The sequence below is a fragment of the Cryptomeria japonica genome, chromosome 11 (assembly GCF_030272615.1).
Source record: "Cryptomeria japonica chromosome 11, Sugi_1.0, whole genome shotgun sequence".
NCBI classification, from domain to species: domain Eukaryota; kingdom Viridiplantae; phylum Streptophyta; class Pinopsida; order Cupressales; family Cupressaceae; genus Cryptomeria; species Cryptomeria japonica.
This window is the reverse complement of record NC_081415.1, coordinates 562935142-562960878: the sequence shown is the minus strand read 5'-3', so window position 1 is coordinate 562960878 and position 25737 is coordinate 562935142. Positions and strand designations below refer to the sequence as shown.

Genomic DNA, 25737 nt, shown 5'->3' with positions numbered 1-25737 from the left:
CAGTACCTCAACATACTGATCGTAAAGATTGCAAATTGCATCCTCCGTATCATTATCCCACTTATAACTTCCATTTGGTTTTCCTTTCTCTCCAGTGCATAATGCTCCTTGAAAATCATCCATTAAACCTTCTTTCTGCCCACCATCCTAATAACATATTATGAAAACAACTTATGGACTCTTGATTCTACTCACATGTATTCAAAGAGGATTCAAAAATCCAATTATAATTGCTATTGCAACCATTTAAACAACTCACAAAAAGAAATACACTTAAAGATACTCTTGCAATTGAGAAGAACTAAACACTTTTGATAAATAACAATATCAAAATAAGTATTACACAAAAATTTAAATCACCTGTGCTTGCAAAGAAGAAACCTGCATTTGAACCATTTTAGTTACTTCCCTTTTGATATCTTGAATTCTACCTTCTTTCTCTTGTTTGGCTGAAATACCAGACTCAACCATTTCTTTCAAGTTCCTCTGCATTGTTAAAAAATTAAAAATATAAATTATCTATCTCCACAGTAGCCATTTTTGTAAGAAAGCAAAATACAAGAGATAATGAATGCTATAGAGAAAAGTCTGCAAGAACTTCTGTATCGTGTTAAAAGTGATAAATTCAAATGTGTTTACTATTTTTATTAAAATTTTGTTTAAGGCTATTCTGAATCTCATGTTTTGGGAGATTTTTCAAAACACTCTTCATTTGGTGATGAAAACGAAAGAAAAGGAAAGCGATGTCAATTTTCAGCAATTTTCAGAAAAGGGAAAAAGCAAAGCAGCAACTTAAATCTAAATATCTGCAGAGAGAGAGTGATTCATAAAGGAGTCCCAAACATGGTCAAAGCAGCTTTTAAAAAATTGAAGCCGTGAATAGAGGTACCAAACCCATACACAAAAAGGCTATCATCAACAATGGTGGACAGGATGGAACGAAATATGGATTCAATTTGATAACCCTGAAACTACTCATCTGCAAAGACATGTTCAACTTGGAACACTGGAGATGTTTTCAATCTTTGGAGTTGCTCTACCAGAATAGACATGAGTGCACCATAAAATAATTGATGGAACTGAGTCCACTAAAACACATGCAAGCTGGTAAAGGTAGTGACATTCAGAGAGCAATTATATATCTGTGAAGAAACTTGAAGAAGATCTCACAAATCTGAAAGGGCAGGTGGACATCTGGAAGCTACTTGAAATGAAAATTGTCAGAACAGATGCAGCATGCTGCTACAGGGCTACTCCAGTCAATTACATTAATGTGAACTTAATTTGTAATGAATAACAATATGGGTTGAACTTCCATCTTAGTTATTTTTCAGGTCTATGGCAAATGCTAATAAACTGCAGTTGTTATGAACATTTTGGTATATATACTGGAAACAAGTACCAAGGAAACATGGTCTGTGAAACCAGTAACAAGAAAAATTAGACTGTGTTAAAGGCTAAAGCATGTGACTTGCAGCTTTGAAATACACATAACAGAGGAAAAGTTATTTGATTTGGGTATGCAGTGGATGAAGAATTGCTCAAAAGGGGGCTTTGTGCGTTATAGATTCTCCGATTTAATTCTATTTATCACTGTCAAATAAGTTGCATACCTAAGCACAATATTTGAATAGCATTGATGAACATAAGCCATTTTATAATTCAGCTCATATGTTTTGTAAGGTGTTAGTTCTGATTAAATAAATAGTTACTAGTAAACCATGATGATGTAGCACAGACTCTTGCATACATGCATCATTCTAAAAGTCATGGGCATGAAGATTCCTTGTACGTTGTATCTGATCAATTTCTTTTATAGCCAGCTTTCTGCCCTTTTAGGGTTTGCATGTGCAAACCTTAATTTTGGGTGTGCAAGTGTGCTGATTGAGCTCATTCTTGTATAATCAGGCTTTCTACTGTTTCAGGTATGCACTGGTAGTACCAAGGCTAGTTTCTTATCTGTAGCAAAGACAAGGAAAGATGCATTTTCTGTTGGTGTACCAAATTTGACACAATCATTTATGTGGCTAAAAAGTGAACTCAAATATGCTTCCAATGAAGTGGTAATCATAATTTTTGTAGTAGTATTACGGGACATATAGCCACTAAAAGCCGCTTTCTATCTTATCCTGAAAAAACATGGCAGTTTATAGTACCCTGTCTTTTGTTGAGTAAACTTCATGGCTGTGGTGCTGCCACATCTTGAGGTGCAGGTATTTTGTTTGAAACTTTTCTAAATTAGTGTTCTCTCATATTTTTCGATGAAGAATTGCAAGAGAACGAAATTCTGCAAGATGATCAATTTTTTCATCCTGAAAAACTAGCTTATAAAACAGGAGTAGATCTCCAACATACCCACCATTAGGACTCAATTGTAGTATGTGATTAGAGAGATAATAGAGAACTCCCTAAAAAGGATTATTAAAATGGTTAAAAAAAAAATATCAAGAACTTTTAGAAAAAATGTTATCTCAAGCATCCTGACTTCATCTTCTTGAAGATGATGATCCCTGCGATGATGAGATAGGACAAGTAGTATGGCCTGAAGATCCCAATGAAGTGGGAACCACCACAAGTGGTATAGATGAGGATCTTCATGAAGAAGAGTAACATAATTGTATAGGACGTAAATTCACTTGAAAGAAAGTAACATATTTTAACTCAGATCATGAAACCCTTCTTTTTTAATCATAAGAGAGTGATTAAAAAAACAGTTGAGGTTGAATAATCACCACTGCAGATTTATGTAGATCATGTTTCAAGTCATTCATGGGCGAACCTCACTAATATCTTGGTTCAGACCTACTTGGATTGATGTGACAACACCATAATTCTAACGAAAAGCACAATCAATGGTTTTATGCAGTTCATCAAAAAAACATCATTCTCAAATCTCCTTTGCATTCTAGCAGGTAAAAATGATCATCTCTAAGCAAAGGAAGAAGTGGCAACAAATGAAAAAGATTCACCAGAGACCTTCAGATTGATACTTAAATTTTGCTAACAAAACTTCCCAAGGGGTAGAGCATATTGCATACCTACATGCAGCATTTTAATAACATATCTTTGCCTTGTATATTCTCTTGATTAACATTAGGTATAAAGTTAGAACCTTAACCTCAATAAACAGATAAAATGATTTTAGCTATCAAAAACAGAGAGGGTCAATGCACACCTTCAATGTTTTGAGCCGCATTACATGGCCCAAAATGCCCATGAGACGACCAATTACTTCATCTGATATTTTTCCTTGTTTTGACTGCATACTCAAAGAAGTAAGAATTAGACTTTTTCCATTCTTTAATTCTTATATCAAAAGCATAGGGATCCATTCCCCAATTTTGGGATGAACCAAATATGATCTAGAATTTGAACACAAATTTGAATGTAATTATGAGAAAAAGTTAGAGCAAGGGCAATAAAGCATCTAATAACTTTATGGAATTCCCATAGCAGTTTATTTCTTTAAATAATGATATTTGACCAAATTCCATCAATTAATATTCCTTCAAATATTATTGCATCAATAAACAGTACGAATATAGTCTTTTATACAAAGCATCTAATAACGTTATGGTGTTTCCTATATCAGTGGATTTCCATGAATAATAATATCCTCTGAATATTTAGCAACTAATATTCCACCAAACATTCTTGCATTCATGTTTATAAGGACATCACAAATTTTTATGTTTATTTTGAAATCTTTGAAATGCATACCGCCAACCTAGCTACTTTTCCAAGTTTCTGCTTGACCTCACGAGGCAATCTCTTTTTAACTCCCTGGAATGATTGCTCTGATTCTCGAGCATCAGCAGTGGGAGGGCATACTGCAAGTGACAAGCAGGGAAATTTTAGAATTCAATTTACAAGAAAAGTAACAGTTTCTTGAAGCTCAGAAAGAAGTGTTTAGTTTAAACACAATACTCAAAGACATACATTCTACAACTCCCTTTTCCAAATCTTGAATAGCTTTCTCCAATATAGTGCACTTAGGTCTTGCAAGAATAGCTTCCTTGGGAGTCAATGGTGATGATTTCTGTAAAAGATTACATTTAAAGGGAATTTATAAGAATAGCATCTTACAAAAGGCACATGCATTGGACATTTTAAGTAGAACCATTTCAAATTTTGCAATACTCTGACAATTAAAATTTAATCATTCATGCAATACTCCATGAATGGCTCACAGGAAGAAGCTTCAACAGGCATCTTAACTTACAGCTTTGGAGACAGATAGCTTGCTTCCAACTGAATTCAGATCCCTGGGAAAAATATCTTCTCCAGCTCTATCTATGGATATGGTTTTATCAGCAGTTGACACATCATTTGCACCCTTCACAGATTCTCTTGTCTGGCAATCAGCTCTTGGAGTAGTATATTTGCTTGAATAGTTGAAGATGTCATCATCAGAAGGTTCGATGATAATTTCTCCCTTAACTGAGCTATCTTTATATCCTGTGACAAAACCATTTAAAATTCCCCCACTCTTATCACAGGCCTTCAAATGTTGGAAAGATGGCTCTACTTTACTGGCAGCTTCTTTGATTCCTGCTCTTAACAAACTGGATTCACGACTAGTGCTTGTAGACTTTAATTCTTGCTTTTTGCTTGCTTTGTCATCTGAATATTCATTACCTGTAAGACAAATTCTATCCTGAGCAGAACTCTTTACATTCATGCCCACCAAAGGTGCAGTTCTTGCAGCTGCTTTTATTCGAATAGTGCCCATCTTCAGTTTCTTTGGGATATCCTCTGCATTTGGTACCTTTTTAATGTCCTTTCTTTTCCTTTTCTTTTGTGCAAGCACGGGAGAGGCAGGCTCATTTCTGACAAGATTCCAGAATACAATCAGCATAGCACTAAAATGAAAATATAAAGTCCAACTTAGAATTTTCCCTATTTTAATGGACAACAATATAATCAGGTGTAAAGAAATGTAATGAAGTTGACAAAACCAAGTTTGCTATTACGAAATACTACAGGAAGCAACTGGCCAATGAAATAGAACAAAGATGGAAGCAAAAGGTCAACAGCTTGGGGTTAATAGGTTCGTACAAAGATTCCTTGGTGATGTGCCCTGCCGGCAACCTAGGTGGCATGACAAATAGAGTGTGGACATGAATCCTGAAGGCTCTTTGGCTGATACTTGGACAAAGGCTATGCCAACTATTTCAGATCTCCTGCTAATCCTGAAGTTATACTAAATTAAAAAATTATTGAGCACGAGGAGTATGCAAGTGACAATGCTCTTATTTGCAAATTTTAAGAGTTCTAAAAACAAAACTAGTTGAACTTCATGAATGGATCTCCTGAACCTAGAAGCACACCTTGGAGGATGAAATCTATATTTACTTTTGTGCCCAAAGGTTCTTCATTTTGGAGTTTGTCTAAAAATCCAACCAATGGTCTTTAAAGGATAATTTCATGAGTATTAAACCTTGAGATCCTTCATTCACCCCAACAAGAGATTCTTTCCATAGTACTTTTAAATGGGTTAGGCCGCTTTACCACTACAACACTGGTGGACTTCCAATTTAATAGCTATTGCAAAGACCTTAGGAAATTTTATTTGTTTGGTCATTGAAACTGATATGCCCTTAACCTATTGTGTGCTTGGGGATGTGTATCCGACTTGTGGCTAGCTTTACACTCAATCAAGTTATATAGTCAGGTCTTATATGGATAATTAGGTTGGCCTAGTTGTTATCCATGGCATAAATATGATATATATAAGAGGTAGTGATAAGTTTATAATCATCGTATTGTGAACTAAGTTCTCATTGAAGACTTTTGGATGTAGCGCCCTCAAATTGGCTTATTATTATAAGTTATTTGCAACAAGTATTACTTCCTATTATATTCTTCCCTAGTGCAAGTTATTTTATTACAAGAGGTATTAGAGCATAAAATTGTGGCATCCAAGTGGCAAGAAACAAGGTGATTTTTTTCAATTTAAGAGGTTGGATTGTGAAATGCATATATCTCTCAATTTGGTTAAAAAGAAATCTAAAATTTGGTGGATTGATCGTGAACATATTTAAGCTCAAAGTCCACATTTGAGATCATTTACAGCAAATTTGAAGTTCTTGTGAAATTTGGGTTTTAACCAAATTTGTTCCGGGGACTACATCTCATGAGAATTTTTCAAATAAAGAGAGATCTAGGCAAAGGTAAGTTACAATGAAAATTTCAACTTATTTTGATTTCTTGTTATTGTCAAAAATATTTTTGGTGGCATCATGACAAGGCCCCAAACAAAAAGGTTGTGGCAAGAATCCCTACACACCAGGGAAAATTCTTAATAAAGAGGATAAAGATTTTCATAGTTAGAATAAGGTGGAAAATTAGATCTGATGTGATCTTTGGTAGATGTAAAAGTGCACAAAATTAATGCAAATGTGTAGAGCATGCAATCTGAAATGAAAGAAGAAATGTCTAATATCAAGTCTACAATGAAAGGAGAAATGGCTAACATCATGGAAATAATGTTCCAACTCCAAGAATCTGTCCAAAAGATATCTATCTCACAACAGAAGGCACAAACCTATGCCTTGGTCAATCAAGACAGATCATCTAGATAAAGCCAAAATCCTAATTCAAATGTTAGCACTCATTTTAAATCTTGAAACTAAAGATAGATATACAAGAAGAAGATGATGATAAATAATATCTTACAATGCACTGTTAATATTTGGAGAGATGCCACAAGGTCTACCATCCAAAAGAGACCAAGATCAAGCCATTCAACTATTACCTAGCAACCTTCTACCATCCATCATCTCTTCTCTAAAGGTACACAAAAAGGTTAAAGCAATGGAAGAACATATGCAACACCAATAAGAGGCGGTCTCCAATCTTAAGGAGAACAAGGCAAAGGCAGAAAAGAACGAAGATGGAAAGAATTTCAACATATAAAGAGTTACAAGAGTTTGATGACGACCACAGAAACACTTTGTAACCTAAGGGAATCCTTCAAACATGCACTAAGAAGTTGTGGATTAGGATGGTTAAAAAGTATTTGATCAAGTGGAAGTATTTCAAAAATGAAGATGTGACATGAGCAAATGAAGCATTCCCTGAGAAGCATCAAAAGTTAGTCAATATTGGGGGCAATGTTAGCTTTAAGGGGGGGAGCACACTACACCATTAACTAGAAGAACACATGCAACACCAATAAGAGGCACTCTCCAATCTTAAGAGAACAAGGCAAAGACAGAAAATAGAATGAAGATGGAAAGAGTTTCAACATATAAAGAGTTACAAAAGATTGATGTGACGACCACAAAATCATTTTAGAACTTAAGATGATCCTTCAAACATGCACTAAGAGGTTGTGAATTAGGATGGTTAAAAAGTATTTGATCAAGTGGAAGCATCTAGCGAATGAAGATGTGACATGGGTCGATGAAGTATTCCTTGAGAAGCATCCAAAGTTTGTCAACATTGGGGGCAATGTTAGTTTCAAGGAGAGGAGCACGCTATGCCATTAACTTTCAATGTGCTTGGGGATATGTGATTGGGTGGCATCCATGTCATAAGTGTAGTATATATAGGAGGTAGTGATTAGTTAATTATTGTCATATTGTTACTTTTGCTCTCATTGAAGACTATTGGAGGTAGCCCCCTTAGAGTGACTTACATTTGGAAGCTGCCCCTTCAAAGTGGCTTATAATTATTAGTCATTTGCAGCTTATTCCTTAATCTAATCTTTTCTTGTACAAGTTATTTCAATTCAGAAACTAGCAACAAAGCTTGTACAACCTTCACCTAAATGTGCGTAGCAATGGATTTGTCTAAAGATCTCCCAAAAAAAAATCTTCGAAGGTTGGAGGCGAAACTTGGAGACAATCATTAAATTATGAGAAACTAAATTTCAAGATTAGAAGTTTGTTTCACTCATGGACACAATGCTCCTTAATGTAAGAAGGCACTTAAAAAATTTGCATTTGAGGCTTGAGGGGTTCTCTCAAACCCACTTGGTGGGATGGGGCAGAACCCCATCATCATCTAATTCAACCACATGATAAGGTCAAACATGATTTAGACTCTTGTTCCTCAAAATTTATCAAGGCTAATGTGGCTCCTCATTCTACCACAAATAAGTCAATCCTTCATGCAATGCAAATGAGAGTGAGGATGTTTCAACAATCTTAGTAAGGGAAACTGATAAGGATACAGTCTATGAGGCCTAAGATAATAGCTGCATCTTTGATTCTTCATCATCACTCACTACCCCGCCTTTGCTGCCCACTATGCCCCCTTCAGGAAATTGTAAGGTGGCTCCTTCTGCAGCAAAGGTTGGATCTCCTTCAATGGATGATGCTCACCCCTCCCCTGCCCTCAAAGCCCCCAAGAATAGAAACCCATGGATCCCTCTGAAGGCATAAATTATGAACAATGGACCATAGTGAAGAGAAACAAAAGGAAGGGCCCTTCAACCAAAAGTAATAACTAATGAAGGTAGTTGTAGAATGACCCTCCACTCCTTCATTAAAAAGGGTTAGTTTTCGATGTAAATTTTAATGGTAGTGGATGATCAAAAGAAAAATTAATTGTAGAGAGGATTGACTCTAGTGAAATACTATTAAAAGAATCATACACTTCGACACCATTTGTTATGGTCCCTAGGCACCTAGCCCAAGTTTGCTAGCCAAAAAAAATTATAAGAGACACAAGATATAAAGATTCTTTTATAGTCCATGATTTTGAGCGATTTGTATATGGGTCTTCAGATGGCTTATAGTAATATGGGACTACCTTGAACTCCTTGTGGAAGGCACCCAATTGCAATACAAACGAGGAGTGCATACCCCCTATGGGATTTGAATTTGTGACCTCTCTTTTCAAAAGCACAATTTCTGCACCACTAGGCCAACTCAGGTTGTACAAGCACGATGTAATGATAACAATTAATCACTACCTCCTATATATACTATATAATAACTAATCACTACCTCCTATATATACTAGAACTAACTAATCACTACCTCCTATATATACTATATTTATGACATGGATGCCATCCAATTAAATATCCTCAAGCACAATGTAAGTTAATGGCATGGTGCACTCCCCTCAATAATAACATTATCCCTTGACGTTGACAGACTTTGGATGCTTCTCAAGGAATCCTTCATTTGCCAATGTCACCACTAGCAAGATTCTTCCACTTGAATAAATACTCTTTAATCAACCCAATACACAAGCTCTTAGTGCATGCCTAAAGGATTCCCACAAGTGCCAAAACAACTTTCTGCTTGTCATCAAACTCTTGATCTTCATTATATTTTTTGCCTTTCCTTGTTTCTACTTAAAACTAGAAAGTGCCTCTTGTTGGTGTTACATGTGTTCTTCCATTGCTCTAACCTTTTGTTGTATCTACAAAGAAGAGGTGATGAATGGCAGAAGGTTCCCAAGTACGAGTTGAATGGCTTGATTTTGGTCTCTTTTGGATGGTAGATATTTTGGCATCTCTCCAAATACTGAAAGTGAATCACAAGATATTATTGGATTGGGCTCTTCTTCTTCTTCCTCTTGTATATCCATCTTTGGTAACAAGTTTCAAGATTTAAAGTAAGTGCTAACATTTGGATCGGGATTGGCTTGTCTTAATGATTTGTCCAAAGGTTTGTGCCTTTGGTTGTCAGATAGATATCTTTTGGATAGATTCTTGGAGTTGAAAAATTATTTCCTTGATGGTAGCCATTTCTCCCTTCATTTTAGACTTAATATTAGACATTTTTCCTTTACCTTCAGATTGAATGCTCTGCATACCTGCATCCATTTGGTGCACTTTTACATCTACTAAAGATCATGTCAGATCTAAATTCCCACCTTATCCTAACTATGAATCTATTTCCTTTTTGTTAGCAGTTTTTCCTATTGTGTAGGGATTCTTGCCTCAACCTCTAGTTTGAGGCCTCGTCACAATGCCACCAAAATTTTTTTGACAATAACTTATTCATGACAAATCGAAAAAGGTTGAAATTTTTATTATAACTTACCTTTGCCTAGATCTCACTTTTTCACAATAACTCCTTCAAATTGGCTTTAAATGATCCCAAATTTGGACTGTAGCAGCCAAAATATGTCCATGATCAACCCACAAAATTTCAGAAAATAAATTACCAAATTGAGGAGAGGTATGCATTGCACAATTTAACCTCTGATATTGAAAAAAATAACCTTGTTTCTTGCCACCCAAATGCCATGATCATGTTCTCATACCACTTGTAAGGAAATAAACTGCATTACAAAATAAAATACAATAGGAAATAATACATATGTTGCAAATAACTTATAATAATAAGCCACTTTGAGGAGGCTACATCCCAAAGTCTTCAATGAGAACTTAATCCACAATATGATGATAATAAACTTACCACTTCTATATTATGAATTAAGTATATATTGTACGGCAATACCTAGTCGTATCAAATCCAAGGGAAAAAATCCATCATATGGCAAACCCATACCACACCTAGCAAAAAAAATCCACCATATGGTAAAACCGAACCCATTACCAAACTAGCAACTTAGGTTATTTATGGTGTTATTAGTCCCATTGTCACAAGAAAACAGAGGTTCAGAAAACTTGGGTTTAGGAATAGGACCCTATATTTCTCCAAATATCTTCTAGTGACTATATTTAAATGTAGTCTTAATAACTTAATAATCAGAAGCTTTTATAACTAATTAATTTTTGTATTGCAGATTTATATTCATCACTTTTTGAAAAGCACACAAATATACTTAGGAGGGGGGAGAGGCTGTGAATCAATATAGCAACAAACTTTTACTTTTCAAAACTTGATTAGATACAATGGCAATACTTCATAAAGCTTAATCAACCACACATGCAAGATCTAGCAAGTAAGAACACAAGATTTACATGGAAACCCTTGCGATAGAAAACCACGGCAAAATAGTGCTTATATTAATCTTATTTAAACAAACTTTGTAGGCACCAACCCCTACAATATGACACACCAACCTCACCAATATGAAGCACCAACTTCACCAATTTTCTATAATGCTGATCACAAATCTACCATGAATATGATCTCAAACTCCTCATATAAATCTGCTATAAAGCTCTTTAGATTCTCTTCACTAAATCTGAAATAATCTTCTCATGCATTCCTCTCCCTCAATCTAGTGTATATACTCGATATTATTGCTTTTTCTCACACCACACCCACACTTTCAATCTTTCTTACTATCTAGACTTTATACCTTTTCTTATGGCCTTTCATGAAAAGTTGCAAATCTTCAATGTAGATAACAACCATTTGAAAGGTTGTCTTTTGCTATAAAATCTGCAAATTAACTTTAATCACTGCCTCATATATCTACGTTTTAAATCCCTTAATCTGCTGTGTATATATCATAAACTCATTTTGTTCTTCACACTCAATTTACTTTCCGCAAAGATCTTTTGTTCCACTCACTCACTCTTCTCTCACACAATTCTTAATTCGCATTTTTCAATCTGCACTCAAAAATGATTTATAATCCACAGTATGTCTTCATGAACTGCGTATATATGATGAACACACAATATTCCACAACCACACACTCTTATCTAAGTTGTTGCAGATCTGCTCTAAATACTATTTTAAATCTGCATACTATATACCTGCTGGTATATGTGATATATCTTTATCACTCAATACACCCACACAATCTCTAACTCAAAACTTTTTCTCATATATGTGATATATCTTTATCACTCAATACACCCACACAATCTCTAACTAAAAAAAAATTCTCTTTTTATATCCCATCGTATGGCTTTAGAATGGAGGTAACTCTTCAATAAAAAGGGACAACTTCCCAAGGGTGCAACTTTTCTCCCGAGAGAGGAGTCTCTTCATAACCATCAATTTTATCATGGGTTGCTAATCATCATGGGTTGGCCTTTACAACATTTAATTCTCTTTTATTGTTAATATTCTTTTAATTGGCCTTAGAAGGAGTCGGCCATCTTTACTTATTAAATATGAGTTTTAAATCCATGATTCCATATGAAGATCAGCAACCTTTTATACATCAATCTCAACATTAAATTAAATTTTTCTTCTTCCAATGTCAACTACATGAAACCTACTTCTCTCTGTCGACCAATAAAAAAAAACATATGCATTCCTTGCAATTATCATTTCTCATACTCCGCTTTATTTTGTTGGTCGTGACTCTAACATGACAGATTCCATCCTTTTAGTGTCATATACAAATGAATCAAAACTATCTCAGTCATGTATGATAAGATCCATTAACAAACTCTTGACCACTTGTAGAGAAATCAATATGCATCACAAAGAAAACATGATCTTGGTGAACACAAGTTGGAATAGTCATTCTCCTCATATTGTAAATATTGCAATCTACATTTGATGTTGTGAAGTTCATAGGTTCTCTTGGATTCCATGCAATAGTATTATTCCTTCTTTGCAGACAAACTAATCACTGCTACTGTTGTTTGTGTAATCGCTGCCCATTTGCTGTAATTTGTATGTATCAAATCATTGCTTTAACAGATGTATTGCAACATACTAAGATTGCTGCATCTTAATTTCTTTGTGCTTGATAATTGCTGTGTATCTTACTGAGGAAGTCAACCAGACTTAATGAAGTAATCACTGCTTATCCTCTTTAGCAGACTAGTCACTGCTTTCTTCATTCATTCATTTATGTGCAAACAATGAAATCACTGCTCTCTGTTAACATACATGGATCGCTATGCATTCATTAATTTAATAACTTTTTAAGCAAGTTTCCTTGTGGTCAACTAACAGTGATCGACCAACATTAATACTGATCTATTTAACAAATGAATTAACATTTCACCGCTGCCTTTAGAATGTGCATCAACTTCTTTACTTGGACGACTTAGACTTGAGCGATCAAGACATTCATATGCATTATAGCAAACCGTAGACATTTAATTTGTATCGTGAACCTTGTCTTGAGTTCAATTAGTGGCCTTTGGCCTTTATTAATTTCCCTGGGCATTTATGATAATCAAACCAACAACTCTCATACATTTATGTCAATACTTCTTTGATTTCAATTGAGATGGTAGTCTTCCTATGACATCAATGACAAACATTGTCTGTATACCTTTGACATCAAGGACAACATTTCCAACACTTTAACTCTCCCTTTTCTTTGAATTTGACTATCTTCATAGAATATCAAGGTCAAACTCCTTCTGCCTTTATCTTCACGTGCAAAGTTTTCAATAAAATAATGTGTATAACAACACCTTAGATTTCAATAAATCTTAGGACATAAAACTATGAAGATTTCCTTCAGATGGCTACTTCATTTTAATAAACTTGCTGAGATGTCTTTCCTCAATGTAGGACTTGTTCTCTATGTTTGTCTATTGTGCAATTTTGTAGAATCTTTTAAACACTTGTTTTCTGACTGTCAATATGCTAAAAGTTTATGGTCCATGTGATTTGGTGATATCTTGGTACGGCAATAAATTTCATATTACTTCGCACGAAATTCTGTTCAGTTTTGTTAGGAAACTTGATAAAGAACTAAATAAATTTGGCTTATCATCTTAATCTTTAGGCACATATGGAGAGTTAGAAATGATGAGGTATTTCAATACAAAAAGAGATGCCTAACAGGATGTAACTTTTATCTCCATTATTCTACAAGTTACAATGGTTTTAGAGAGTCCAAACAACATACTTCACATGCTGCTAGACAATGGGATCACAGTCATCTAAAAATCTGAAATAAATCAGGGAAACTGGTGGCCAGATCTATGGTGGTAAAACTGATGAAAGTAAGGATGGACAAGATAATGACTAATATATGCATATTTGTGGACTGAAAACTCCAGATTTCATTTTTAATAGCTCAGGTACCATATTTTAAGAAAAGATGATTATATGAAGATTGAACATGACTCGCGGTTCAGCAAAGAAAATTCAGGATGTGCTGCTGCTACAGACAATAATGAAAATGAGAACGACAATAGTGACAGTAACAATCATATGAAATGCTGATGTGAATAATTCATGATGGCTTTGTGAAAACCTATACTCTGTATATTTTGTTAATTAATGTACAAGGATAAGTCGCTGTGACCTATTTTGTAAGTCTCTCAGGCTTTTCTCTTTTTGACCTGAGAGAATTGGGTATCCTTTTAGTTGTTTTTTTTCGGTTTCATTTGATGTGCTGCCTGTGCTGGTCTGACAGGCCCAAATATATTGTAACTTCTTAGTAGAATATTTCCACTATAAAAATAAATAAATAAATCTTTGTTAATTTTATTTATCATTTATTCGTTCTCAAATACCTTGATTTTTCCCCTTCGAAAAGAATGACATATTCCCATCCATTAGTTGCGTAATCCTATCAACAGATCCAGGATCAAATGGATCCACCCCTCGTCTGGGATTTGGAACCTAGTTTTGGAGGTGCATCTTAACTGAATCCTCTTCCCTTGAGTGTGGAATGAATGATTGACAATTCCAACAGCTCTTTAATCAAAGCTTCCTCTAAGAAGCTTGCTCTAGGACGAACAATGAAGCAGAGGCTAAAGCACTCCTCAGCTTACAGCTACTTAAATCATGCTCCCCAAACAAGGTAAAAATCAAGGGTGACTCATTGGTATTAATTCAATGTCTTAAAAAGAGGTCTTCAATGAAAGGGAGATTACATAACATTTTCAAGAAAGCTCTAATAATCCTGGACTCCCTAGATGATTACTTTATTCCCGATTGCCTTAGAGAAGGCAACATAATGGTAGATCTTTTATCAAACTGGGAAATCGTTTAATTTGAAAGCATAATTATTAGTGATCAATTGGCAAGGTGGCAAGACCCAGAAGTTGTGCGCCACTATGAATGTAAGGCAAGCCTCACTCAATCTTAAAGGCAGGGAGTACGGTACATCAACAGCTAGATTGTTGTTATTATTTCATCACAAGCTGCCCGCTCTTATCACAAACACAAACTCTTTCTCCCTTATTAAATCTGCAGTAGGTGTGTGGAGTATTCAAAGCGGGTTCTATAGAATGGAGGTGGTAAGGCTGGATTCCCAATGCATCAAATGGCATTTATTGGTGAAATCTCCTCTGCTAGGTTTCATAAAGTCTTCTCTTTTCAAGAAGAGTAAGGGAAGCTATTGAGGAATTTGGGCGAGACTTTATTTAAGATGCAACACAGCATTATGTTGATTCTGAGATTTGTTCAACCTTCGTAAGCAATGTGATCATGCTCACTAGAGTTAGGGACTTACCAAAAGCTCTAGGAAGCTTCTACATCGAGGAAATATTTAGGATGGGGCTGCAAGACGCAATAGACAAAGCAAATCCAATCAACTCACCTTGCTCCCTTACACGGGTTACGAGATTGTGGTCTAGCCTCTATTCAAACAGTATGGACCATTGAGGTCCATATGGAAAATATGATGAAGAAACTTGCCTCTGTTCAAAGTTTTCTAAGGTACAGCTGTTGGATAGAGGGTTACCACCCTTATGTAGAAATGGCAAAGCTTGCTTGTCCAATGAAATCTTCACCTATGAGGGAGAGTTCAATGTGGCTAAGATCATTAAATTCCTTTCCAAGCAAGTAGTGCTTTTCAAGCACGACGATGGCTCCTTTGGCCCGAAGTCAGATGCCGACATACACGACCTAGGATGTAGAAGGGTATTGCAATGCTAGTGTCTTTTTCTATTATTTCTCCTTTTTGTAATCATCGATAATAATCCTCAATTGTTTAGGTCATAGTTCGCAGACTCAGACTTGGAGAGTACTCAGCAAGCCCAAAATTCTCAACTTAGCAAATACTCAGCAAAAACTCAGCAACTTAGAAATTACTAAAAATTAAAATTTCTTAAAAAAACATATTTTGTTTTTTTGCATAATTCAATTGCAAAATATATCAAATAAAAAAATTGACATCTCAAAAGAGAAAATACATAGTTTCATGGTAAAAAAAAATGTGTGAAAAATGTGTTTTAACCAGCATTTTACCCATGTAGGCATGTTTACCCACATTTTTCTTGTGTCTATAAAAACTCGCGAGTTAAACTTGTAAAAACTCGCAGAGCAAAAAAAATAGAGAGTACTCAGCAACTCAGATAGAACTCACAGAGTTTCCAAACTACGGTTTAGGTTTCTCATCATGTAATCAATTGATAGGGTTTTCTCAACTCCCAGTACACTTTTTTTGTCCGTAGATACAAATATAACTGCTGCTATGTAACTAATTGACTTTTGTACTGATGTCGATGATGATCCAATGATGTCTAGAAAGTTACGGTCTAATCTTGTTTTGATGTCGGTTTTCTGCATGATTAGATAACATATGCAACAAATTTTCTATTAATCAAAAAAATATATTCATCATATATGTTTCTTGTCAAAAAGTTTATTGTGCAATGGTAAGAGGTGCATCTGTGAGTGCCCCACGTCCATATCTAACTGCAATAAGGAAGCCCATAAATTGAAAGAATGACTTGGATTTCAATAAATCTGAAGATGCTCAATAAAAACTTTTCCAAACACCCTGATTACTAATTAAAAAGTGGTCTATATTCAAATTTTCACACCGCAATAACATGCCAACAAGTTGTGGAGTGTTGAAACATTGAACAAGTCAAGTTTGTGAACTATTGAAAATGGGGTACATTTGCAAGCATGTGACCCAAGTTTTACCCAAAGACAAACCATCATAGATATCTCACAATCTTAGTGCTGAACACTAAGAAAAAAAATAATCCCTCACATATATTTCCACTTTTCAAAATATAAATTTTCTTCATATAATATTGCTTTAATGCAAGAATATGAATCATTTCATATAAATAACAACAGACAAATCTACATATCGGGAGGGCATCACCCTTCAATGTGAATCCTTAGATGGGATCTCTAAGGACTAACATAGCTATCTTTAGAGGAATATAGGTAAAGTACTCTGAAAGATATCATATTTGTTCATTATTCCACTTTAAAATTTATCATATTATTATATTGTAATTAATATTCAATTATTATTATATCGTGATACTGTAATTAATATTAAGATATGGTTATATTATTATGTTTTAGTATACTATTATTTTTATAATGTTATATTTCCATTAAACTCTTTACAAAAGTAACAGCTTTTAGTACCAAATTATTATCATTATAATATTTTTATTTTATATTCCTAGGACACTTTCAATCCCCCATAATTAATAATATTAGATTGAGATTATTTCAAAGTTAACTGATTGCATGATGAAGATAGACAGAATTGATTGATCGATTAAACTTAAAGTGGAAGGCACTTGAGAGGTGGAAGTGAAGATATTATTAGCATTTTCAAAAATTATTTAATTTTTTTTTGCTTTTCATGCATTTATGTGTAACAAACATGTCAAATTAAATGCTTCCAGTTTTTATTGATGGGCATTTTTGAATCCATATGCAAATGTAATACACCTTTGGCTTAATTATAGGGCCCCTAGGTTGATCGCCTCTGCCTTCCAGCAGATCCAAGAGACCAACTACTCTAAATGACCTTTAGATACTGCTACTTCTCACATAGATGTGGATAGACCTTTGGAACATCCTCACAACTTCTACCCCATCACATTCCCCCTCAACATCATGGTTATGTTTCTTCTTGATCGTGTGGCTTGGCTCTTTCCTAATGACATAGATCTTTCTCTCCAACCACCCCCCAACCATAGGGACAAACACATATTACGAGCTTTTTCCCTATTACAGTAGTTACTTTGGCCTTGGATGTTAGGTGCAATCCTAGGGGGAGTACCTTGCCCAGCCCTCCTATCCTTCAACACTCCCCAATGAGCATTATCAAATCTTGTATTGGTCCCTTCACAGCTCTAAATGGCTTCACCATTGTTTGCCCAAAGAATGATACTCAATGAGACTTTCTGATCTCTCCAATATTCCTCAACTTTAACTCTTCGGGGTTCTTGTTCCCCTTCTTGGTTATTGGTATTAGTTTAATGGCAGCTTGTGTTGGCAGTCATCCATCGTTTTGTATTTCTTTTTTTTTGGTCTTCCCCTTTGTGGGGCCTCTTTAGGTTTCTCTTCCTATAACTTTCAATTGTAAACTGTTGTACTCTCAAGTCCCATTGACGTACTTTTGGTCATCTGTGGATATTACTAGAATGTCTTTCTCTTCTTTTTTTTCTCATACATAAATAATCTGAATTTCTTAAAATGCTTTCAAATAGCATTCCCTAGGTATTCCAAGCCCTCTCTAGCATCTATATTCTATCGATCTCGGGACTTCATTGTAATGTCCCCTATCAGGAGTTAACTTAATTTGGAAACATATATTTTATCATTGTTTCAAAGAGAATTTTAATCATTATCATAATAGATGAGCAAATATATGTAATTCCACAATGTTATTGAAAGAATCCTAAACACCACTATACTTACTATAATTTCTGATTAGGGTTCCCTTAAGATCTTCCCAATAACCTACCCGCATCATTAAGTGCCCTAGGGGATCATACAAGGTGCCTTGAACCTGTCCATCAGGCCCAAGAGCACGGAACGACAATTGTCACTCAACCTCCTGGTCCCTCTCGGGTCACCACTACTTCAATGGACCTTATCCTACTTGAGCATGGAAAGACAATTGTCACTCAATCTCCTAGTCCCTCTCGGATCACCACTACTTCAATGGACCTTGTATGTACCCTATCCGCCATCTATAATGAGGCAACTTAATGGTGGTAGGTCTTAAATGAATCTTATCGTCATTGCACATGCCTACTATATTACTAATTATGCATTTATTAAAGGCAATTGGAATATCTGTGTTCATCAAATGAAGACATTTAACAAATTAACCAATCTAACATGCAATGCATTATTCTTTGCACCAATATATATATAAAGTTTGCAGATTCTATTGAAGTGCTGATCGATCTTCCTTTTCCTTCCATGCCCCCCCCCCGCAATTGCTTGGTGGTGTTCTTTAATAGCACACATATGCTTCTTCATAAAAGTTGTGACTATATGCAAAGGCAGCGTCTCAATGAAGTGGGACGACTTGTCCCTTGGAGTTGATCGTTGCCTCATTCTTAACTAATTCACTGTTTTAATAGAAGAGATAATGATCACTGCCTTGGCCTTTTGTAATTGCAGCCTCTACCTTATGTTGTCCTTGCGGTTAGTATATTTTGTATGCCTTTGAATCGATGGTGGGGCCGGCTAGCATAGGATTTATATTTTAATAGTACAAAAGGAATCGGCCAGTGATCCCAGTTATCTATCCTATCGGCCAACATCGGACAATGAGTAGAACGAAATCTTTGTTGGGTTTACAAGTCTGCCGATGAAAGGGAGAGATTACATTTTGGTGTCCAATGCTTCAACTAATGATGCCTGCTGACCAATGATATTGACTCCTACGTTCATGGATTGATAACACAAGTTGATGCTATTACCAACTCTTTGCTGAATAAAAATGCTGTACAATTATGTATGGTACAGATTTAGGAGTCATCACTGCCTCTCATTTGTGAAGACAATTACTGTTAACAGAAAATTGTTAAATCTTATGAATATGACAATTTTTTGAGTAATTTATATATATTCTTGAACTTAATTTATTACTTATTTATTTCTGATTTTTTGATATGTTGAGGAATATTATTACAATTTTGAATTGACTAAATTTATTGTGACCAGATTAACACAAGTTGATGCTATTACCAACTCTTTGATGAATCAAAATGCTGTACACTTATGTATGGTACAGATTTAGGAGTCATCACTGCCTCTCATTTGTGAAGACAATTACTGTTAACAGAAAATTGTTAAAAACTTATGAATAAGACAATTTTTTGAGTAATCTTGAACTTGATTTATTACTTAATTTATTTCTGATTTCATTGATATGTTAAGGAATATTATTATAATTTTTAATTGACTAAATTTATTGTGACCAGATAGGGGGCATGACATCCATCACTATCATTCGTGATACCAGATTCTATTTTCTCCTGGTTCATCTTTACAGCCTAAGTCACCAGGTTCGAATTCGAATTCGAAGTTCGAAAACTTTGAAATTCGAATGAAGTTTGATGAGGGAAAAATTTGAAATGTATAAAATTCGAATTAAATTCGCCATATGTAATTTTTAAATTGTTTTAATAAATATATGTAATATATCTATAAAATTGCCTCAATAGTTTAACATTGATAAATAGATTTTAAATCGTTACAAAAAGATGACATATTTATAAAATATAAACCATAGGAAACATATGCTAGGGCACGAACGGCGGCAAACTTCTCCTGCAGGCTGCGACTATCACGGGTCCGCGACTACTCCTACAGGCCACGACTCACGACAGACTGAAGATGTGTTTAAAAAATATTAACAGAAGAAGAAGGCCAAAATTTATTATAAAAATAAATAAATAAAAAAAATTAAATTCGAATTTCAACGATTTTTTTTTTTTTTTGGATGAAATTCGGTCGAACCTGGTGACTTAGTTTACAGCTATGAGATGATTCTGATTCAATTGAAAACATTGAGAAATTTTTACCTTGAACAGGGTGAAAACAATGAGAATTACTGTTACAGTGATATTGTTCCTCAAACATATAACTACCATTGTAATCATTTCACATGAACATGATGCCAGTTCACTAGAGGCTCATTGACTATGTGTAAGTCACATTAACTCCTAAGATTTTGTAATCTCAGTTCTGGGGTGATTTGCTTGTGCTTGGCTTCATCCGGTCGCCACACAACCTCAAACTTCTAATTCTATTTGATCTACCTAGTGAAGAGTGAAGAGTATCAGTTCTTATCAGCTATTTCTTTATTTGTCTTCTGTTGTTTGGTTATAAATACCCTTTTTGTAATGTCCCCATCCTAGTCAAGGACTTGGGTTTGAGGAGTTAGCCTATTTTGGGACCCTTGTAGGCTAACAGGGTATGGATAAAGGGGTCAGTAATGCAGTATCTTGAGGAGTAGTCTGTCTATTTGTTCTAGTTCAATGTTGAGTTCAATTCTGGTCTTCGTTTCATCAGTTTCTGACACTTTATGAGAATTTCCTATTTTTTAGGGAAAAATTGCTAAAAATAGACATGGTCCTATTTTCATTGGCATGGCGAAATGTGGCCCTAGCTTCTGACAGATTCAGTTTCCGAGCAATAATGTGAGAGAGATGAATTTTTAAGTGGTTCCACAGGCAATTGATATTTTAATGAAATATTAATATAAAATCATAAAGTGCATCACTTAAATTTATTTAAGTGAAAATTTATTCTCTCCTAAGCTAGGCGTTGCTTTTAGGGTTAAGTTGGAAACCCTAAAAGCAAGTTATAATTTTTAAATCCCTAATTGCCAAAAATCGCACCTTTTGGGTATTTAGGCAGCCAAGATGGAAATTAAACCTCATTCATTGATTTGAGCATTTGACATTTTCTTCTAAGCACTTGGCTATGGCGGCTAGGGTTTGGACCTGTTTTGGAGAGCATGCGTTCTTCAGAATTTAGTAGCTTTGAGATTGTGAAAGATCAATCGAATGTGTTGCAGCAGTTGACTACAGCCATACAACAGATCACTGTGCCAAGGGGGCATAATCAGAACCAGGAGGAAAATGGTAGTGTTGTTGGTCGTACGAGGGCAAGAGTGACTCCCACACACACCTATGATAGGCCTACACGCCCAACCTTTGTTAGAAATGAACCTGAAGAAGAGGACGTGGCTGAGGAGGAAGATGAGGTGGCCTTTACGGTTAACGTAACCACACTTCATGATGAATGGGATGCATTACCACCGAGAGTTAAGGAACATCTTAACTTTGACAGGTTTATGAGTCAAAAGAGGGAACACAACAAGAAGTGGAATTGGAATGATAGGAAACCTTGGAACAAAACTAATGATCTCAAATATGCAATCAACAAGCTCATACTTTCTACTTTTGATGGTAGCGATAGTGTTGCAGCCAGAGCTTGGATTAGCAAGTTGGATACCTTCTTGAACCTACGTCCTATGTCAAAAGAAGATGCTATTAAGTTTGCAGCTTTGCATTTGGATGGGGTAGCCCATGATTGGTGGCACCATGGGATGGTGACTTTGCATCATGACCTTATTACTACATACCAAGAATTCACTGACAAATTGGTTGAGCGTTTTGATAAAAGAGATCCAGAGTTGTATTTCAAAGATTTAGCTCAGCTGAAACAAATCGGCAGCTTGGAATCTTATATTAGTGAATTTCAGAAGCTTTTCAGTTATGGTGACTAACATTTCAGAGAGAAGACTGGTCATTCTTTTTGTTGAAGGTCTTTATGAGCCTATGAAAGGTTGGATTAAGGCTTTTGATCCCCCTCCCTTGCAAGAAGCCATGAGGAAGGCACGCAGCATGGAAGTTACTGCTACTCGTAGTAAGTTCACTTCAAACAACTCAAAACCATTCTCATCATTTAATGACAGCAAGTCTGATCAAAAGAAATCAGAAAATGTGGACCAAGGGAAGAAGTTTTAGCGCCTTTGGATAGGGAAACACTCAATGATTTGCATAGAAGGAAGCTGTGTTTTCATTGTAAGGGTCCTTATGATCAAAACCATGATTGTCCCCTCAAGCCTATGGGTCAAAATAGGAATATGGAGTGGTTTTATGAGGGAGAAAACATGACTAATAACACGGACCAGCAAGCTGATCAAAATGACTCCGAGACTGAAAATTCAGAAAAGGAAGTTGAAAATGAAGGAGAAATCGATCTACAGGAAGCTCATATGTCTAGCATGCAAGGAGAAGGTTCTTTTAGGTTGCGTGGACTCTTGGCTGGTCAAAGAGTCATTTCTCTACTTGATACAGGTGCAACTCATAATTTCATAGATGCACGGTTGGTGGAGAAGTGTGGGACTCAAACTCAAGAGTTTGAAAGCATAAAGGTGAAAGTTGTTGATGGTAATGTGCTGACTTGTGATAGAATGATTTCAGACTTACCCATGAAACTCAATAATTATGAATTCAAAGCTGATTTTTATGTGGTTAACATGGGAAACACGGATGTAGTTCTTGGCATGACGTGGCTTCATGCCATAGGTGAATTTACACTCAACCTCAGAGATATGGAGATGAAATTTAGGGTTGATGAGACTAATCATGTTCTTAAAGCTATCAAAGCCAGCAACTTGAAATTAATCACTCTTAAAAGAATGGAGAGACTTGTCAAGCATGACATGGTGGATTGGGCAGCAAAGTGTAAACTCATGCCTACTTATGAGGAGCAGCATAAAACACCTTATCATTCAGATATTCAGGAGCTTAGAGTTAAGCATACAAAGGTGTTTAGTGACATACCTCTTGGTAGGCCTCCTGATAGAGGCATAGAACACATTATTGAGCTTGAAGAGCGCACCAAACCCATTATGCTTACACCTTACCGGCACCCCAAGCGGTTGAAAGATGAAATTGAGAAAACTATCAAAGAACTTCTAGCAATGGGATATAAGGCCGAGTAAATCTCCTTTCGCTTCATCAGTCGTTTTGGTGAAGAAGTAAGATGGTACACTCAGAATGTGCATTGATTACCGTATGTTGAATAGAAAGACTATAAAGAACAGGTATCCCATTCCTCGCATTGATGAGTTGTTAGATGAGCTTCACGGAGCTTGTTACTTCTCCAAGATTGATTTAAGAATAGGTTATCATCAGATTGGTGTCAGGGAACAAGATATTGAGAAGACTGCATTTAGATGTCATTGTGGACACTATGAGTTTTTGGTTATGCCTTTTGGGTTGACCAATGCACCAACTACCTTTCAGTCCACTATGAATAGGGTCTTCCAATCTCAGTTGAGGAGATTTGTTCTGGTTTTCTTTGATGACATTTTGGTTTACAATAGAACTTGGGAGGAGCACTTGGTTCACTTGGATACTGTTTTAGGCATACTTGACAGGGAGTCCTTCTATGCCAAAGAGTCCAAGTGTGCATTGGGAATGGCAGAACTTTTGTATTTGGGTCACATAATCAGCAAAGAGGGAGTTCGCATGGAACCTGATAAGGTTCGTGCCATTGTTGATTGGCCCACGCCTGAGACCCTAACTCAACTCAAGGGATTTGTTGGTTTATGTGCCTTCTACCGTCGGTTTGTTAGTGGTTTTTCACGGCATGCTGCACCACTCACTGATTTGACCAAGAAGGGTGCATTTGTTTGGACACCTCTCGCAAAGGAGTGTTTTGAGAAGTTCAAGCAATTGATGACAACATGTCCAGTTCTTGCTTTACCCGATTTCACCAAACCTTTTGAGCTTCATTGTGACGCATGTGGAGAGGGTATTGGTGCAATAATTATGCAAGATCGTCGTCCTATAGCTTGTGAGAGCAGGAAGCTTCGGGGTACGGAGAGGAGCTATAGTATTTATGATAAGGAAATGTTGGATGCAATGGCCAAGTTCAGGCAATATTTAGTTGGCAGCAAGTTTTGTGTCAAAACTGATCATAATAGTTTGAAGCATTTTCTTGGACAGCGGAATCTAAATGAGCGTCAACAGAAGTGGATCAGCAAGTTACAGTCTTGTGATTTTGACATCTCCTATGTCAAAGGGACTCAAAACATTGTTGTTGATGCTTTATCTCGCCGCCCCCAATTGAGCCCCATGGCAGCTGTGTACGAAGATTGGAAACACTTGATTATAGCAGAGTATGCCAAGAATCTATGAGCATCTAGTATTATTGATGGAACACTACAAGACAGCGGGTACTCTCTTGTGGATGACCTCATCATTTACAAAGAGAGGATATTTTTAGTCCCAGGTTCTGAGGTGAAATGCATAGTATTGAGGACTTTCCATGATTCACCTATGGCTGGACATCCTGGGTACTTTAAGACCTATAAGCAAGTATGGGAGAGATTCTCTTGGAAGGGTCTCAAGTCTGATGCTCTTCAGTACGTCAGAGAGTGTTATGTTTGCCTGCAGAACAAGCAAGAGCACAACTTCCCTGCAGGGTTACTTCAACCACTTCCTATTCCTGACAGGAAGTGGAAATGCGTGTCTATGGACTTTATTACGAGCTTGCCAAAAGCCCAAGGGAGAGACAGCATCTATGTGGTGGTTGATCAATTGACTAAGTATGCACATTTTTTTCCGATCACGACTACTTTGAAAAATAAATTGAATGAATGATTCAATAATCGGATAATTACATTGAACGATATACACACTTATATATAGAGGTTACAAGATGATGTTCTATAATTAGAACATAACGTTAAAGTAAAAGATTAAAGAGCTAAACACTAAATTAAGCGTAATTAAAGATAATTACATTGAACGATATACACACATATATATAGAGGTTACAAGACGATGTTCTATAATTAGAACATAACGTTAAAGTAAAAGATTAAAGAGCTAAAAGCTAAATTAAGCGTGAAAGCTAAATTAAGCTTAAAAGCTAAATGCTAAATAAAGCTTAAAATCTAATTAACTAAAAAGCTTAAAAGATAATTACATAATAAAAAGCTAACTTAACAAGCTAAATAAGTCGACAACTTAAAATAGAAGATGACCACTAAAAATAAAAGATGACCATTATAGAAGATATTAATATTATTTTAACACCCTCCCTAAAGGTCATCGTACTCAATACCCTACAGAAAACACAGCAGGTGTTATGATCACAGATGCAAAGAACACTCTGCTGCTACGGAAACCCTTCCAAGATCTGCAGAATGTAAATGACCAAGAGTACCAAAAGC

At 35.7% G+C, this 25737-nt stretch overlaps 1 protein-coding gene across 3 annotated transcripts in view; it reads right to left on the bottom strand.

Moving 5' to 3' along the window:
• The window catches only part of LOC131080106 (ubinuclein-1), a 76702-nt gene that overhangs the window by 38045 nt on the left and 12920 nt on the right, over positions 1-25737 (bottom strand). The window contains exons 5-11 of one of the 3 annotated variants that reach the window (XM_058018202.2): positions 4639-4829; positions 4223-4458; positions 3940-4039; positions 3721-3830; positions 3176-3259; positions 361-486; positions 7-147 (exon numbers count right to left, since the gene is read on the bottom strand). In XM_058018202.2, the coding sequence (XP_057874185.2) occupies positions 7-147; positions 361-486; positions 3176-3259; positions 3721-3830; positions 3940-4039; positions 4223-4458; positions 4639-4829 (988 nt within the window). Of the gene's footprint in view, positions 1-6; positions 148-360; positions 487-3175; positions 3260-3720; positions 3831-3939; positions 4040-4222; positions 4830-25737 lie in introns of all 3 variants that reach the window. The other 2 variants (XM_058018201.2, XM_058018200.2) reach the window with 2 other exon arrangements.